Source organism: Schistocerca cancellata, chromosome 2 (genome assembly GCF_023864275.1).
Source record: "Schistocerca cancellata isolate TAMUIC-IGC-003103 chromosome 2, iqSchCanc2.1, whole genome shotgun sequence".
Taxonomy (NCBI): Eukaryota; Metazoa; Arthropoda; class Insecta; order Orthoptera; family Acrididae; genus Schistocerca; species Schistocerca cancellata.
Genome location: NC_064627.1, coordinates 794,061,147 through 794,079,233, shown reverse-complemented (window position 1 = coordinate 794,079,233; position 18,087 = coordinate 794,061,147). Strand labels below are relative to the sequence as shown.

General features: G+C 42.4%; 1 protein-coding gene across 1 annotated transcript in view; it reads right to left on the bottom strand.

Annotated features, from left to right (window-relative positions):
• The window catches only part of LOC126158747 (agrin-like), a 177,963-nt gene extending 162,997 nt beyond the window's left edge, over positions 1-14,966 (bottom strand). Inside the window, exons 1-2 of the mRNA XM_049916466.1 lie at positions 14,843-14,966; positions 10,270-10,521 (exon numbers count right to left, since the gene is read on the bottom strand). Of these exons, the coding sequence (XP_049772423.1) occupies positions 10,270-10,521; positions 14,843-14,966 (376 nt within the window). The remainder of the gene's footprint in view (positions 1-10,269; positions 10,522-14,842) is intronic.
• Positions 14,967-18,087: the final 3,121 nt, after the last annotated feature.

Below are 18,087 nucleotides of genomic sequence, written 5' to 3'. Positions count from 1 at the left end.
GACATTGGACTGTTGATGACTGGAAACATGTTGCCTGGTAGGACGAGTGGATGGACCTGTACGGGTAGGGAGAGAACCTCATGAATCAATGGACCCTGAATGTCAGCAGGGACTGTTCAGGCTGGTGGAGGCTCTGTAATGGTGTGGGGCGTGTGCAGTTGGTATGATATGTGACCCCTGATGCGTCTAGACACGACTCTGACAGGTGACACGTATGTAAGCATCCTGTCTCATCACCTGAATCCATTCATGTCCATTGCCCATCCGACGAACTTGGGCAACTCCAGCAGGACAATGCGACCCCCTACAAGTCCACAATTGCTACAAAGTGACTCCAGGCACACTATGCTGAGTTTACACTTCTGCTGGCCACCAATATCGCCAGACATGACTATTACTGAGCATATCTGGGATGCCTTGCAACGTGCTGTTCAGAAGCGGTCTCCACCCCGTCGTATTGTTACGGATTTACGGAGAGCCCTGGAGGATTCGTGGTTCCCTCCAGCACTACTTCAGACATTAGTCGAGTTCATGCTACGTCGTGTTGCGGCACTTCCGTGTTTTCGTGGGGCCCCCACCGGATATTAGACAGGTGTACCAGTTTCTTTCGCTCTTCAGTGTATCATCTTCTTTTGTGAAATTATTTTGCAACATCTCTGTCAACTGCTATGTACAGCACAATGCTCACGGCAGATAGACCACACATAACAGCTGACAAAGTTATTCCTACGAGGCATCAACCTGCCTTAGCAAACTGTTTGTCGCCTGTTCAGTGTTGATATAACTCGTCCTTTAGCTATGTCCGTTCGTCGTCTCTACATTTACGTTTGAAAACTCTGATTTCTGTCGACCCTGACAATCTATATTTGAGCCCATAACCACTGCGACAATGGAATGGGTATACAGCAGAGACTGTCTGAACGCTCTGTGGCGTGCCTCGAAGTCCAAATTGTGCAAGCGTTTGGCGTTCACGTTGTCTGGTGGGAGGCGAAGCGTCTCATATGGGAAATATGTTACAGTGTATGAATTATTTTACTTCTGCAGCCTGCCACAATGCCCTTTCTTTGCAGCTTCACCGTGTATAGAGATCTTACAAAGACAAAAAAAAAATAGTAACGAACTAGAGGGGAGGCTGCAGAACATCGCCACTTTTGAGGCTTCCCGCCCGGAAAGCAGTGCTTGGACCACATAGCTGACCGGGCGTTCGTGGAGTGTTTGAAGTTCGCTCTTTAATTGTGAAACATAGACTGCTTGAGAAAGCAGAGGAACGCGATGATGATTTCGGTAGAAAGGTTGCCGAATGCATCAACTGTGTTTAGTGTTTAGTAGCTGCAGAAGCCCGTTATCATCAAGATTGCTATGCTAAATTTGTGTCGAACTCCTCCTCTGCTCGAAAAAGAGGCCATCCTCAAGATACCAACTTTGATGCCGTTTCTTAAGAATTATGCAAATTTATAGACAGTTCAGAGGAACGTCAATTTTTAACGCTCGATTTGTTGCAGAAAGTCAATGAATGTCTACTAGAAGGAGAGGCAATAACAACTTAAGCTCTAAAATATGAATTGTCTCAACACTTCTGTGATGAGGCCTTGTTTGCCACAACGCCAAAAAATCCCCTAGTTATATGTTTTCGTGTAAGTGGCCACAACCTTTGAATCCATGGTACAATAAACGAGCTGTTAATGAAAAATATGAGAGAAAGAGAATAGTAGAAGCAGCAGCAGCTATCATCCATGAAGGTTTAAGAATGACTCCTTACAGTATTGCCGATTATCCGGATATCAATGACTTGACAGAGAATGCTGCAATTCCTGACACTTTACTAGAATTTGTGAAGAGTGTGGTTTTGTCAAAAAAGAAAGATAGTGAATAGTCCCCTTTAAAAAATGTACAGCGATATTCCATGTGATTGTATCAGCTACCAGGCCTCGTTCATTTATCTCCCAACTGCTACTTCGTCTTGCAGTGTACTTGTTTCGTAAAGTGGGATCAAAAAACATTGCTGACATTGTCTCGAATATTGGTTTCTCCTATTCATATAGCACTGTCGCTTTATTTGAGGCTGCTGTCGTTCACCTCTGGAATCCAAATATTAGAAATGATTCGTTTTCACAGTTCGTTTCCGATAATACTGACTTCAATATTGTAGCAATGATGGGGAACGGTACATTCTATGCTGTTGGTGGAATGAGGTGTGTGTGAGTACAGGAAGAGGGATAGAACATCAGAAAGTAACGAAACTGTCATGCCGACCTCTACTGAAACAGCAAGTGCTCAAAAAATTAATCTAACCTTCGGAAGGCAGAATAGAGTTGGAATTGAAGAAATTGTTCTGCAAAATGCCTACTCTGAACAGTTTACTAAAGCAACAGTGCCTATCAATCAAAATTTTACTTGGATGATGGGAAAGTTTTTACAGCTTTCTATTCATGTATGGATAAGTTGAATGGAGAAAATCACAACTGGAGAACCTCATACGTAATCAAATGTATTAGCTCTTCCATTCATCAACAACCTGTCCACAGATGGTGACACTCTTTCAACTGCCTTAAAGTATGCCATCACGGAGAGTAAGAAGACCACATAGCAGACATGTATCGTGGTGCATGATCAACCACTCTACATGAAAGCTAAAGATATAGTTGCAGTGGAGACTAATGGAGAGAATGAGCTATTCAGTAATGTAGTTATTCGATTAGGAGGCTTTCACTTGATGGTGTCTTTTGTAGGAGCAATAGAATTAATAATGAGAGACAGTGGACCCTCACAACTTTTGGAGATTGTATATGCTGCAGCTTCTGTTGTCCATATACTTTCTAATCCTAAATACGCGTGGGCAATTTAAGTTCAATCTTCAGTCATGTGTGCTCTTTCCATCAAAACGCTGGAGGAAATTGCAGTCATGGAGGAGGAGAAGCAACATATTAAAGACTTTATTTCTGATATGAGTGGAAATGATGCATTTTTCGGCGATTTGGAAAAAGATCAAGCGATTGAAAAGCTGAAAAATAAATTCGTCAACACAATGGATGATATTAAGCAAACATGGAAAAATTCCCAGTTATGGATACAATACATACAGCGTATCATCTTGGCATTTCATTTCATCCAAGCAGAGGATATGGGGTATTGGGAGCTCCATATAGAATGTGTGAGAGCTATGCTCCCAATATTCCATGCAACTGGATACTTTCCTTTTGCTAAGGTGTGTCATTTGTATGTACCTCCAGGACGTGGAAAAACTGACAGTAACCATGAAACCTGTGGAGTTCGATAAATTCACCAAGGAGAGCTTCTTCACGGTTCGATGCTCTGATAGAACAAACGCTTACGAAGAACCTGAAGAGTGTTGGAGGTGTTTTACATGGAAGAGGTTTTGCCGATAGTGTGTTGAACAGATGGATTCGCGGTATACCAATAGCCCATCATCACATATGTGAAGCTATGAAACATTCCTGCAATTTACATTCGGTTTCGCGTGATCAACATGTTGAACTGAAGAGTGGAAGGATAGAAATTGACGAGAAAATTCTCAGAATATTTCAGCTACGGTTGCAGCAACATACTCCATTTGCTTATAAGGCGCAGTTGTATTCATTACGATCTGGATTAGTAGCTTCTCAGGAAGTTAACTGTTACAAAGCTGTGTCTATTGGTGAAGAAGCTCTTGAACAATCGTTACTGTCTCGCCAAAATTTGGTTCTCTGAAGCTTAAGCGATCCAGTATGGTTAGTACAATGTGCATGCCAACTGCTGGGCTTGAAAAAAATGTAACGTAGGTAGGTACAACTCAGTTATTTAAGAGAATACTGTGCTGTGCACGTTTCATTCACATGGTGATTTGAAGGATTGCTTTACGTACGAATTAGCGAATGTACCAATCTCTCTGTTTGACAGCAGTGGATTGATGCGGGAAACAAAGAAGTCATCGCTGTATAACCTTTTCAATCAAGTACCTGAAAGGAATATTGACAATAATGAACCCAAGTTCTTTGTTATAGATGGAGGGTTTCTTATCCACCATGTCGTGTGGTCCGAGAATGGAATTTTTGGTGACATTTATAAAACCTTAATAGCCTATACTTTATGATACTTTATAAAGATGATGATGGTGTTGTATATGACGGATATTTAGAAAGACCTCTGAACATAAAAACTATTGAACGCCAAAGGCGAACGATGAAGCGGACCTCACGAGAAATTTTCTTTAATGACGAGACGTTGTGCGTTCAATTACAGTCTGCCTTTCTTAGTAACCTCAGCAATAAGGAATTGTTTATTACACAACCTCTGCAAAAAGTAGATAGTTTTGGTATTGAAACCAGGGTTGCAGATGGATGCAGATGTTGAAAGTGCTATAAAAGCAATAAACGCCTCAAAATTTTACTAGCAAGTAATTATAATGGATCAAGACGTAGATCGTCTTGTGCTACTTATCGCTCTTGCTCCAGACGACACAGAACAAGGTGTCAGAGTTCTAAGGATACACGTTACTCCTCACTCGTTCATGACTGCAAGAATTCAGTACTGTTTCTTCATGCAGCAAGTGGTTGCGACAGCACTTCAACCTTGTTTGTGAAAGGAGAGCTGCAAGCTTTCCAACTATGCAACGGTATCCCCAACTTCATAATATTCCACAGATATTCAACTATCCTGCTTCCTCTCCTGACACCATTGTAAAAGCAGAAGAGAAATTGATACTCTCTCTCTCTACACAAAAACAGTAGAGAGTCCTGATGATAACTTAACTGCTATTCAATTTAAATGTTTTAATGTACTTCTGGGTCAGGCAAACAATATTGCCATACTCTCTCGTTTGCCACCCACTACTGATGCAGGACACCTCCACTCTTACCGAGTTTACTTACAAGTCCAGCTATGCCTGGGGAACAACTTGGATCTCAGAAACTGGAGCTGGAGGGAATCAAACACATCCCTCTCCCCGATTCACATGCAATGACCACCTGCTCTAGAGAAAATACTGTTACTGATTTCATGCGGCTGCACTCAAGGCTGTGGAAGAAAGTGCGGATGTGTCAAGGCTGTCCTATATTGCAAAGATATGGATGATGGTTTTATGCAAAAAAAAAATATATATATATTTACAAGAATTTAATTCTTGGATAGCCATTGTGGTACTTTCATTGTCTACATGCTGCACATATGGTTGTAAATGTATTACAACAAAAGTAACTGTTGATTAGTTTTACAGTTATTATTAATTTTCATGAAAAATGATTTTCATTCCAATAATTTAAGTTGCATAAATCTAAAGTAAAAGACTATAAAACAAAATTGTTCCATGTAAATAAAAATTCTGTTTTAAAATAAATTTAACTTTTTTTATTTACGAATTTTAGCACTAATTACCTTGCTTAGACATGGATTTGACCTTCTCTCAGTAGGATTTCACCTTCTTTGAGTAGGATTTCTGTCATACAGATACATCGTTAAATGAACCGTTTTTCGTAAAGTTTAAACCGTGAAACAAATTTTTTTTCGATATCATTGTCCATTACCATGATCAAGAGTATCGAAGTTACCGTAATTATGCACAATAAAATGCAACTAAGATCTGGTCTGAAGAATGAGTGCAGTTTTAACCGACGCAGTGAACACATGGCAAGAGTTCTACGCTTATCTCAAGGGTCCTCAGGTCACCAAAGTATGTTTTTAGTCAGCATTTTATCACCAATAATTCTTTACGACGCTCTACCTCTGTATAATCGGCACTTCACGCTTATTCAGGTATGTCTAAACTTGTACTGCTGTGAAAGAATGGTTTAAAAAGAGTCTTAACTTGACTAAAAAAGAACTTAAAATCACTGCCAAAACTTATACAAAACTAGAAACATTGCAAATTCAGTAAATATTTCTAATAATATTTTTTCGCTTATAATATCATGAGTCGGGCAATTTAGGTGAATTACGATCGATGAGTAATGTATCCACAAAAAATGTAAAGCAAACAATTTCTTTCTTTCTTGTACTTGTTTGTTGTTTATTTGTGTCAAATTTCAGAATTGTATCGAAGTGCATAAATAAACGGTTATACTTTACTGACATACAGAATGCGTTTCATACAAATCTAGACCCGGCTGTAGCAGTGGAAAAATGCTCCAGTCGCAGCAACAGAAGACTAATACATTCATTCCTCTTTAAAAGACTCTGACAGACAAGTGGAGTATGGCACCCTCAGTCCTCATTCCGCCTTCTTCGTCAAAGATGTTGGCATGTTAAGATATGCGCACTTTTTGTGCTGAAAGAGAGTAGCAGGGAGACAGTGATAGTGGAAGAGAGAGGAAACAGTGACAATGGGATATAAACAGACATGAGACAGTGATGGTAAGGGCAGCGAAAGAGAAAGAGAGAGATGGACGAAGATAACTGAAATAGGAGAGAGAGAGCAGATATTGATTGCCATGGGGACACAGTGGCAGTAAAAGAGAAAGAGAGAGTGATGGAGATACAAGCAGTGGCAGTGAAAGAGAGAGGAGACGACAAAAATAAGAGGTCATACATAGATTTGGGGGAATCTGGAACCTCCCAGACCTCCCAAATATCTTGGTGTGTCGACGATTCCTGACGGGCGAGCAGGTCACGATGTTTTATCAAACAGGTATCCTCAACCCGGCGCTTCGGGGGATGATTGCCTCAATGGTCACGGCGATTGTGCCTGATTGGCATACCGATTCTGGACTGCACGGCCTCAGAACGGAAGTTTATTGATCGCCCCTGGTACATCTTCCCTACAGTAACAGAAATTCTTCAAACCGCTAAATACAATTTAGTTCACGTATTCTTTTGTTACAGTTTTCAATTTCGTCTTTTATTGCATTCTGCAACACCTTCCATGTGCAAAATCTCCTCAAGCTATTTTTCAGTTCTTTTGTCTTGTATTATTTTTATTTTATTGTGATTGTTAATTTAATCTAATTTGTTACATAGGTTATTAGGCTATTTCTTAATGTACATAGTCCTGTCTCTTAAGTGTAATTCGTGGCTAACGTTGTCCTTCTCTCTCTCTCTCTCTCTCTCTCTCTCTCACACACACACACACACACACACACACACACACACAATCTTTCTTCAAGGTATGATGTTAAGGTTTTCTCGGTTTATTACCTTTATATTTATTTACTGTTTAATATTTTCAGTTGTGCTACCACTACTCCGTCAAAGACGACATTTACTTCTGTACGTTACTTTCCAGTTGTAAGATCGCTTTGAATGGTTGTTCACCAGTATTGTGCCCTCTTTGACGACGATTGTCAGTTGCAGTGGTCTTGTAAGGCGAAAACTGGGTAACGAATGAAATTAATGTTGTAGAAGGTCAACAATTGTATCTTTAATTCGTAATGATAAGTAAACAAATGCTGGAGTGAAGCCATTAAAATAGGAGATACGTCTCGTGGTGTAACTAGTCCTCCACCAGGAGCCTCTGGTATACATGCTCTGTAAAAGATGTCGACCAAGAAGTGTTTATCAAATTTATAGGTGTCCATGTTATTGCATGGACGAGGGACTCTAGCTGATTATATATATAGGAAAAAGTACCACCACAGCTGCATCTTGAGAATGTGATGGAATAAAGATATTCTCAAGATACAGTTGTGGTGGTACTTTTTCTCAGATGAGTGTGTATTAGTTTTTGGTAGTGACCAGTTAGTCGAAATTGGTATAATGACGTAACCGTTAGCGTGAGGGTTGAGAGAAATAAACTTTGTAATTAACAGTAATGTGTTATTTTATGCTCACTTCCAGTGAAATGGCAAATGTGGACACATATTTGGTAAAATGGGTTCACTGCATCTCCTCTTTGTAACGAGTCCCATGTTTCTACGATTGATACACAGTTAGATTGTTTCACGTACCCTGAATAATTTGCATACTAGATGGTAACGATGTGTAACTAGACGGTTTACGTTCAAATTACAAATAGTTTTGTAAATTTCAGTACATACTCAACATTTTTAATGTACATACGGGTGTTCGTAATTCCTATGCACAGCCTCTTATACAGAACAGAAAGAGATGTCTAGGAGAAACTTTCTCAGTTTGTTCTCAAATTTTACTTTGCTCTCTGCTAGAAAATATCATAAACTGGGTCAGTGATCAAAAATTTTCATTTCAGCATAGAGCACCCCTTATTGTGCTAAAGAAAACGTTAATGTGGAGTAACGAATCTAATTTTTTCTTATGGTGTTGTAATTATCTACTTCACTATGAAGCAGCAGTTGAAACGGTTAACTCCTTTAACAGATGCCTACTAGATGATCGTGAATAAGCACCGCATGTTACTCTTTTGGCCATGAAGACTTCCTCTACTCCAGACATTATTGAACAACAATATGAAAAATGCGCCAACTTAGTGTTTTGTCTCCCTGATGATTTGCAATGATTTGCAGTGATTGTGATTGCTAATGTCGCTGGACGAAGTTGTTGTAAGAGTTCAAAAATATGCTATTCACATTTCAAATTCTAATCTATAGGTACACCTAAAAATTTTTACTATTTCCTCACTGGGTATTACATGCGTGCTAGGAGTGATTAAAGTATATTATCAGCAAAAATAACTAATTCTTCTTTCTGTACATTAGACGATAAATCATTTTCTTATATGGGGAATAATAGCGCACTAAGATTGAGCATACGTGAATTTTCTCGCAGTCAGAAGAATATCTCCTGATTATATTATTTCATCTACATCGCGCTATACACCATTGGTCGCATTACTGAGGTCGTCGCCAAAACGCCGCCAAAACTACGGCAGTTTACTTCACGAAACGGCGCCCAGTCCTCCGCCGCAATATCCCGATTGCAGGCGTGCAGGTGCCCTGGTCCTCGACAACCACCCATCTCGGGGTCCAGATGGACCACAAGCTGCCCCTCCACTGTCATGCGGAGTATGTCAACAACAAGGGGCAAAAGCCAACCAGGGCTTTGTACCCGCTCCTTCGCAGTAGGGAACTTAACCCGCATACCAAGCTCCGCATTTACCGAACAGTTATCCTGCCTGCCCTCACGTATGGATCTGCTGCATGGGCCACGATTAGTGTCACCAGGATGCGGACATTGCAGCGCCTGCAGAACAAGGTGCTCAGGTGGAGCCCGCGCGCTCCGCCACTCACGAGAATTGTCACTCTCCACGAGGAAGCGGATATCGTCCCCCTAAAGACGACCATACGCAACAACGCGCGGCGGCTCTATGAGAAAGTGGATGCCTTGCGGGACACTGTCCATGGGTTACGCCACGTTGGGACCACACTTCCACGCCGCTGGCATCGACATCCGGTTCCCCTAACCATCCTAGAGGAATCGTATTCCGACCATGGCTAACGATAGGTCTGGCACGCCCACCACGGACGCATCCTTTGGCGGGACTAGCCCCCATTCTACGTCCAATACTTTCCAATGATACCTGCCCACGTTAGGCTAAATTTTTCTGCCTGACTCATGTAATACTGTCACCGTCAGAGGGTGGTACGGGACTACAAGTCCCACCGCCATACCTCCAAAGTGAATTGCAGTGACGCAGTCACTGCCCTGTGGCTAAATTTACTGCCTCACCAACACAGTTAGAACGCAATAGACCGGTGATGATGTATTGTAACATATCACAAAAAAAAAATCTACACTTGGGATGCAATACATTCGATATCTTTTCCAGAAACGCACCCTCTCGAAACCTGGACAGCAAGCTACACCTCGATTCAGAGCGCCTCCCTTGAGGAGCCTGCCACTTGAGTTTGCTAAACATCCTCGTAACGCTATTACGCTTACCAAATACCCCTGTGACGAAACGCGGAGCTCATCTTTGGATCCTCTCTATCTCCTCTGTCAACCCGACCTGGTACGGAACCCACACTGATATGCAATATTCAAGTATAGGTCGAACGAATGTTTTGTAAGCCACCTCCTTTGTTGATGGACTACATTTTCTAAGAACTCTCCCAATGAATCTCAACCTGGCACCCGCCTTACCAACAATTAATTTTATATGATCATTCCACTTCAAATCGTTCCGTATGCATACTCCCAGCTAAGATATTGCAGCTTGAGTAACAGCCTTCCGTATTGCTTTGGGTAGATATGACATTATCCATTGATTGGGTACAGCATCAGTTGCGTAAGGCATCGATTTGTCTAGGAGAAATGGCAAGGAGATGCAAACGAACCAGAACAGTTCCAATCTTTCGCAGTTACCCGTTCCCCGGTAGCACCGTGCATTAGATATATTCCCCTCTGCGAGCAGTGCTGGCAACTTACCGCACTTTCCATGGTGGCGCACCGCCAGCTGTGTGTCGCCGAGACTGCAGGCGGCGGCGTGCAGCTCGCACTCCGAGCCGTAGTCCCTGCCGTCGGAGCCGCAGACGTGGGACCCCGACCCCGACCCGGAGCCCTGAGCTGGCGGCGGTGGGCAGGAGAGGCATCGGCACGTCGCGGCGCCCCCAGACACCTGGCAGCGCGACCACGGCCCGCACTCCAGGGACTCGCACGGGTCCACCGCCGTCTCCTCTTCTGCAAACCGAACGCACGCGTCATCATGTCCGAACACTCAATTATTGTAGTACGTGCTATTAAGGGGGTAGGACGTCAAACGGGGCGACTTGGAGCGGGAGAGGCATCACAGGGCATTTTAATTTCCAGTGTCTATACTTTACAAATAAATTCATAAAACTTTGTCACCATCACCAGGAAGGATTCAGGGTTCGCACTCATTGCAGTGGAAGTTCGAAAACATAACAAAATAATTTTTTTTACGTGTGAAATTTCGTCATTTCTTCACATACTAATGGCGGCATTTGATGCTATAGGAACACTTTTCTTCATAAGTTAGAGAGATTCTTCGATGAAATTTGCACGGCATACATACCATACTTACAGGTGTATGAAACTCTAGAATTTAGTTAATTTATAAAAAAACGAATGATCCGTTGTATTTTAAACTTCATGTTTAGAAAAAACTCAAATTTTATTGTTAATTATCTCAGTTTTTACCACAGTTTTTGATAGATCTGGAAAATTCTAGAATTACATACACCTGTAAGTACGGTTTGCAGGATGTGCAAAATTTATCGAAGAATCTCTCTTACTTATGAAGAAAAGCGTACAGATAGCAACAAATCCAGCCAATAGTAAGTGAAAAAAATGATGAAATTTCACATGTAAGAAAAAAATTATTTTGTTATGTTTCTGAACTTCCAATTGTAAATCTTGAATCCTTCCTGGTCATGCTGACAAAGTTTTATGAATTTATTGGTGAAAGTGTAGACAGTTGATATTAAAATGTCCTGTCGTGCCTCTCCTGCTCCAAGTCGGCCCGTTTGACGTCCTCCTATCACCATTAACTGTTCTACAGACAACCGACCACTCCAGTAAACAGTGTCAATTAGCGCTTACGCGTCCACAAGGGGGACGGTAAGGGGAAATAGAGGAGACTTGTTGCCACCCTCCTGGAATTTGGGTACAGACATTTTATTAATTACAGAATTCTTTAGAACATCTTGCAATCATTATGTACAACTCTACTAAACTGCCTATTTACAATTGCCGACAGAATCGAGAAATACTGCAGCTCTAGCAATCACTATACAGCATATTAAGGGTATAAGTGCGGAGACTGTGATCATTGGTACTTTAATATGTACCAAATTAAGTGTGTTAGTTGTACTTTCTCTGCATCTAACAGTCTTCCCGCAAACACATAATGTAATTTACTAGCCAGCCAGTGTGGCCGAGCGGTTCCAGGCGCTACAGTCAGGAACCGCGAGACCGCTACGGTCGCGGATTCGAATCCTGCCTCGGGCATGGATGTGTACGATGTCCTTAGGTTATTTAGGTTTAACTAGTTCTAAGTTTTAGGGGACTGATGACCACAGCAGTTAAATCCCATAGAGCTCAGAGCTATTTTTTTGTAATTTACTACCTGATGTTTTCAGTTTGATCGTAACAGCACCATAAAGTGGAATACAGCTGTCAGTATGGACTAACTGCATTGCGTCGACGCATCCACACTTCAATACCTGACCTGCTGCTCATGCGAAAATAAGCGTCAATAGCTTGCTCTTGCAATACGTACTTGTAGGTAATAACCAACCTAAAAACATACTGCTACTAGTAGTATAATTATTAGCCTGCATATGTAGTTAATACTGATGTAAAGTGGTTTAGTATACTGCCCTCAGTCACAAACAAAAATATTTGTGATTATACCAATAACATGTTGTATAGCTTGATGATTGGTGGTTGGTGGTTTACAGCGATAACCACAAACTCATCGGCACCCTTGTTTGAAATTTACGGACGAGGCTTGTGAAAACCTGTCAAAAATATCAAGAAAACTTGAAACCAAGTTTTATGCCCAGACAAGTACTGAAATTCGAACTCTACCATTGTGAGATTTATACAAGATTAACCATAAAATCCGGACGAAGCACTGAAGAATTACTTGGTAAAATAGAGGATAGTATACCATTACAGACACAGCTGGAAAGGGGACAGATGCCTGTGGCTGGGAGACCGAGCCCCTCCCACACGCAACATGTTGGGAAGAATTCCTGTCATCATACAAAATCTTAAAAAGCGAATCTCACTCGCCTCAATATTAAAAGATAGTGCAGGTTCTCTGGGAGACCCAAATCACGAGCGGACATAAGACACAGTCCATTAAAATACGTCGTATTGATAGCTGTGATCTACATGTGTCCACGGGCAGCGTCCTATTCGAAGCCTTGTAAGGACTAGTTCTTCAGGACGTTGTGATCGAAGCAGGTCAGCCACGCTCGTACTGAATGTTTATTACCCGCACATCCAGCCACTCTAAATATAAGAAGAAGAAGAAGAAAAAACAAATACTCTTGACGCTTATTTTCGCATGAAGTGTGGATGCGTCGACGCAATGCAGTTAGTCCATACTGTCAGCTGTATTCCACTTTATGGTGCTGTTACGATCAAACTGAAAACATCAGGTAGTAAATTACAAATACACTTTTACTGAGGCTTTTTTGGTGCATGCGTTCACACCGTTAGTTATGATACCAGTTGTATAGTCAACATAGCAGCGGTGTACGTCCCTGTCATTCGTCCTCAGTTTCCATAATGACGCACCACCTCGTTCACCCACAGTGGAATCACAACAGTTGTTTACTATTTGTTTATAGAAAAACAAAACCCATGATTGCTTGCTGACTTCGTAATCGGTTTTACATGACAGAGCTCTTGTAGCACACTAGAAAGAACACTAGTGTACTATGTTGTATGTGTGTACATGGTACTTAGTTCCAAACACGTCAGTCGGAGAAAGAGTAGACGATTCTCTGCGTTAGGATAGAGGGGAAAAATGAGTGAAATTTCGAGATTGGAAAAATGTGCAATCCTTGAACGGTACCTCGTCAAAGTCAACTGCTGCAGTATAGAGCCGCATTCAGTCTCAGAGCTACGAATTCTGTATTCAAGTTGGCATTCTGCACATTAATGTCAGAAAGTGGAGAAAGTATTATCTTCGTGCAGTCCCACGTTGCTAAATGTTGATTCTACAGACCAGTTAGAGGATGGATTTGGAAGGTTCCCCAGATTCATCTTATCAGATACTGGCCCTGGACTGCGTTTTACCTACTCAGCAAAGAAAGGTTTAACACTTACGAAACGTTTCGTTCAAATTCACTTATGCCAGTGAATGATAAAAATACACTCCTGGAAATTGAAATAAGAACACCGTGAATTCTTTGTCCCAGGAAGGGGAAACTTTATTGACACATTCCTGGGGTCAGATACATCACATGATCACACTGACAGAACCACAGGCACATAGACACAGGCAACAGAGCATGCACAATGTCGGCACTAGTACAGTGTATATCCACCTTTCGCAGCAATGCAGGCTGCTATTCTCCCATGGAGACGATCGTAGAGATGCTGGATGTAGTCCTGTGGAACGGCTTGCCATGCCATTTCCACCTGGCGCCTCAGTTGGACCAGCGTTCGTGCTGGACGTGCAGACCGCGTGAGACGACGCTTCATCCAGTCCCAAACATGCTCAATGGGGGACAGATCCGGAGATCTTGCTGGCCAGGGTAGTTGACTTACACCTTCTAGAGCACGTTGGGTGGCACGGGATACATGCGGACGTGCATTGTCCTGTTGGAACAGCAAGTTCCCTTGCCGGTCTAGGAATGGTAGAACGATGGGTTCGATGACGGTTTGGATGTACCGTGCACTATTCAGTGTACCCTCGACGATCACCAGTGGTGTACGGCCAGTGTAGGAGATCGCTCCCCACACCATGATGCCGGGTGTTGGCCCTGTGTGCCTCGGTCGTATGCAGTCCTGATTGTGGCGCTCACCTGCACGGCGCCAAACACGCATACGACCATCATTGGCACCAAGGCAGAAGCGACTCTCATCGCTGAAGACGACACGTCTCCATTCGTCCCTCCATTCACACCTGTCGCGACACCACTGGAGGCGGGCTGCACGATGTTGGGGCGTGAGCGGAAGACGGCCGAACGGTGTGCGGGACCGTAGCCCAGCTTCATGGAGACGGTTGCGAATGGTCCTCGCCGATACCCCAGGAGCAACAGTGTCCCTAATTTGCTGGGAAGTGGCGGTGCGGTCCCCTACGGCACTGCGTAGGATCCTACGGTCTTGGCGTGCATCCGTGCGTCGCTGCGGTCCGGTCCCAGGTCGACGGGCACGTGCACCTTCCGCCGACCACTGGCGACAACATCGATGTACTGTGGAGACCTCACGCCCCACGTGTTGAGCAATTCGGCGGTACGTCCACCCGGCCTCCCGCATGCCCACTATACGCCCTCGCTCAAAGTCCGTCAACTGCACATACGGTTCACGTCCACGCTGTCGCGGCATGCTAGCAGTGTTAAAGACTGCGATGGAGCTCCGTATGCCACGGCAAACTGGCTGACACTGACGGCGGCGGTGCACAAATGCTGCGCAGCGAGCGCCATTCGACGGCCAACACCGCGGTTCCTGGTGTGTCCGCTGTGCCGTGCGTGTGATCATTGCTTGTACAGCCCTCTCGCAGTGTCCGGAGCAAGTATGGTGGGTCTGACACACCGGTGTCAACGTGTTCTTTTTTCCACTTCCAGGAGTGTAGTTATATCTATGAAATATTCAGCCGGTTCTTGGACAAACATAGACACATTAATAACTTGAATGCAAAGTATTAATATTCAACAATAATATTTATGTAATAATTCGTTATGAACCGGCTTTCGGACTTAGGCTGTCGTCAAATAACCTAATAAACTTAATAAATTGAGTTACCTAAGAGTGACCTAAGAAGCCGAATGCTGGTTCATAACGAAGAATTAAATGAATATTATTGTGGAGCATTAATACTGTGTACTGAATTTATTAAAAATAGTACCCATGAAATTAAGGGAAAATCTATTTACGTGAACGTATATGAAGTTTTATAACTAGTTATGGAAGGCAGCAAAGTAAAATAAGCCTCTTTTGAAGTTCATTCCCTGTTTATTCTTTCCGAGGTTTATTAATATGGCATTTTTTTTGACATCCAGCAGGATTTTCTCAGTCGTTTCAACGCGCTCTTACATCACATTTTTAATTTTCAGTTATGGGAGTGTGAATATAATATTTTTGTGAATGTTCACTACTAGTGGCTCTGTCCCATAACTCATTGGATATTCTGAATTCAATCGTATTGTAATGGAATTTCTGCTTCTTATATTAAAAATATGGCATCCATATTCATATTAATAACATAAAAATATGTATTTTGCATATACTATTGAAATATTCCTCTTTGATCAACTCTTGTGTGTTAGCCTACTGGGTTTTGTTGTGCCTGGGCAGCTGTGCTGTGCGCTTACTGCTCTCTGTGCTGTGCGGTTACTGCTCTTATATGTTTTCATGGTTTCAATGTTGTTTTCCGCTTGTTTAACTCTGTATTACGGCGATAAGTACCAGTTATCGAAAATGGCTTACAATTTCTTGGTCAAATAGCATGTATGTAATGTGAGGTTGTCACAATAGGTATTTTTCCAGTATGAAGATGGTCCATGATCGAAACCGTTAATGAATAAATGTGCTGTAAGACAACACATTGTGTGTCGTGCATTTCTTTAAATCCTAGTTTGGCCTCAGAAGAGCAGAGTGGACCAGTACGAGACTCCTAATCGATGGGTTCAGCCAATAGAGCGCATCATTGTGTTTGGTTTCCTCGCAACATTTTGTGTATGACGGTTCCAATTTAACTTGTTCGTGTTTGTTATTCCCTGTGCCACTACTAGTCACTTCCTTTCCTGTTCCACACGCTAATAGAGTGAGTTAAAAACGACTGTCGATATGCCTCCGTACTAACCATGATTTCTCGTATCTTGTCTTCGTGGTTCTTACGTGAAGTGTACGTTGGCGACAGTAGAACTGTTCTACAGTCAGCATGAAAGGTCGGCTCTCTAGGTTTTCTCAATAGTGTTCCTCGAAAAGGAAGTCGCCTCCTCTCCTGTGATTCCGATTTGATTTTCCGAAGTACTTCCGAAAAACCTACGCGTTTTTCGCCCCCTATCGATAAGAAATCTAGCAACATGCATCTGCAATGCTTCGATGTTTACCTTTAATTCGAACTGGTGCGGATCCCAAACACTCAAATAGTACTCAACTATGGGTCGCATAAGTAAACTATAAGCGGTGCTGTTTCCAGAAAAACGACACTTTCTTAAAATTCTCCCAATGAACCGAAGTCGACCATTCGCCCTCCCTTATACAAGCATCTCACAACCATTCCACTTCATACTCCTTTGCACCGTTACGCCTGAATATTTAATCGAACTGACTGTGTCACGTAGCACACAACTAATGCTGTATTCGAACATTGTGCGTCAGCTTTTTCTACTCATCTGCATTAACTTACATTTTTTATATTTAGCGCTAGCTGCTATTCGTTACACCAACTAGAAATTTTGGCTAAGTCATCTAATGTCCTCCTACAGTCATTCAACGATGGCATCTTCCTGTAAATCACCATACCTTGCGATTACTTTCGGCCCTTTCCGCCAAATCATTTATGTTTATAGAAAATAACAGCGGTCCTAATACACATCCCTGGGGCACTCATGACGATAGTTTTGTCTCTGATGAATACTCGCCGTCGAGGACAACATAGTGGGTTCTGTTACTTCGGGTAACCCACATATCTGAGAACCTATTGCACATGCTGTTAACAGTCGGCAATGTGTCACTGTATTAAATGCTTTACGGAGACCTAGGAATGTGGAAACCGCCTGATGCCCATTATTCATAGTTCGCTGGCTGTCATATCAAAAAACGGCAAACTGGTTTCCGCAAGAGCATTTCTTTCTGAAACCGTACTAATTTATGAACAGTAGCTTTTCCCTCTCAAGAAAATTTATGTTGTTCGAATTGAGAATATGTTGAAGGATTCTGCAGCAAACCGACGTTAACTTGCTCTATAATTCTGCATCTCAGTTGTTTTAGCCTTCTTATATACAGGTGTCACTTTGCGCTGGGTTAGAGATTCGCGGTAAATGCAAGGTAAGTAAGGGGCGAATGCTGTAGAGTATTCTTTGTGAGACCGAATTGGTATTCCATCACGACCTAGCGACTTATTCGCTTTCAACTCTTCCAGATCTTTCTCTACGCCAGGGCTGAATATTACTATGACCTCCGTGCGGGACTCTGCACGATTTCTTAAACCCGAAATTTAAAACTTCGGCTTTAGTTTTGCTATCTTCTACGGCCACATTAGACTGGTCAACGGGAGACTGGATAGAAGCCTTAGACCCATTTAGCCATTACAAATAGGACCCGAATTCTCTCGATTTCTCGGCATGATCTTTTGCTAAGATGTGACGAAGGTAGTTATAAGCTTCGTGCGTTGAATTTTTTAGAGCAGTGCAATTTCTTACCTTTCAATATGATATTGATTTTATGCGCGAAATTGAACAGTGTGTTTTTAGTACATATGTAGAAGACCTCACACTTCTTAATAATCAGGGTCAAGTGCCACTTTTCGCACGATGAAAATGTCTAGTCTAACCCATTTTAAAGTTCATTTTGACCTTCTGATGACTTACTTCATGGTAA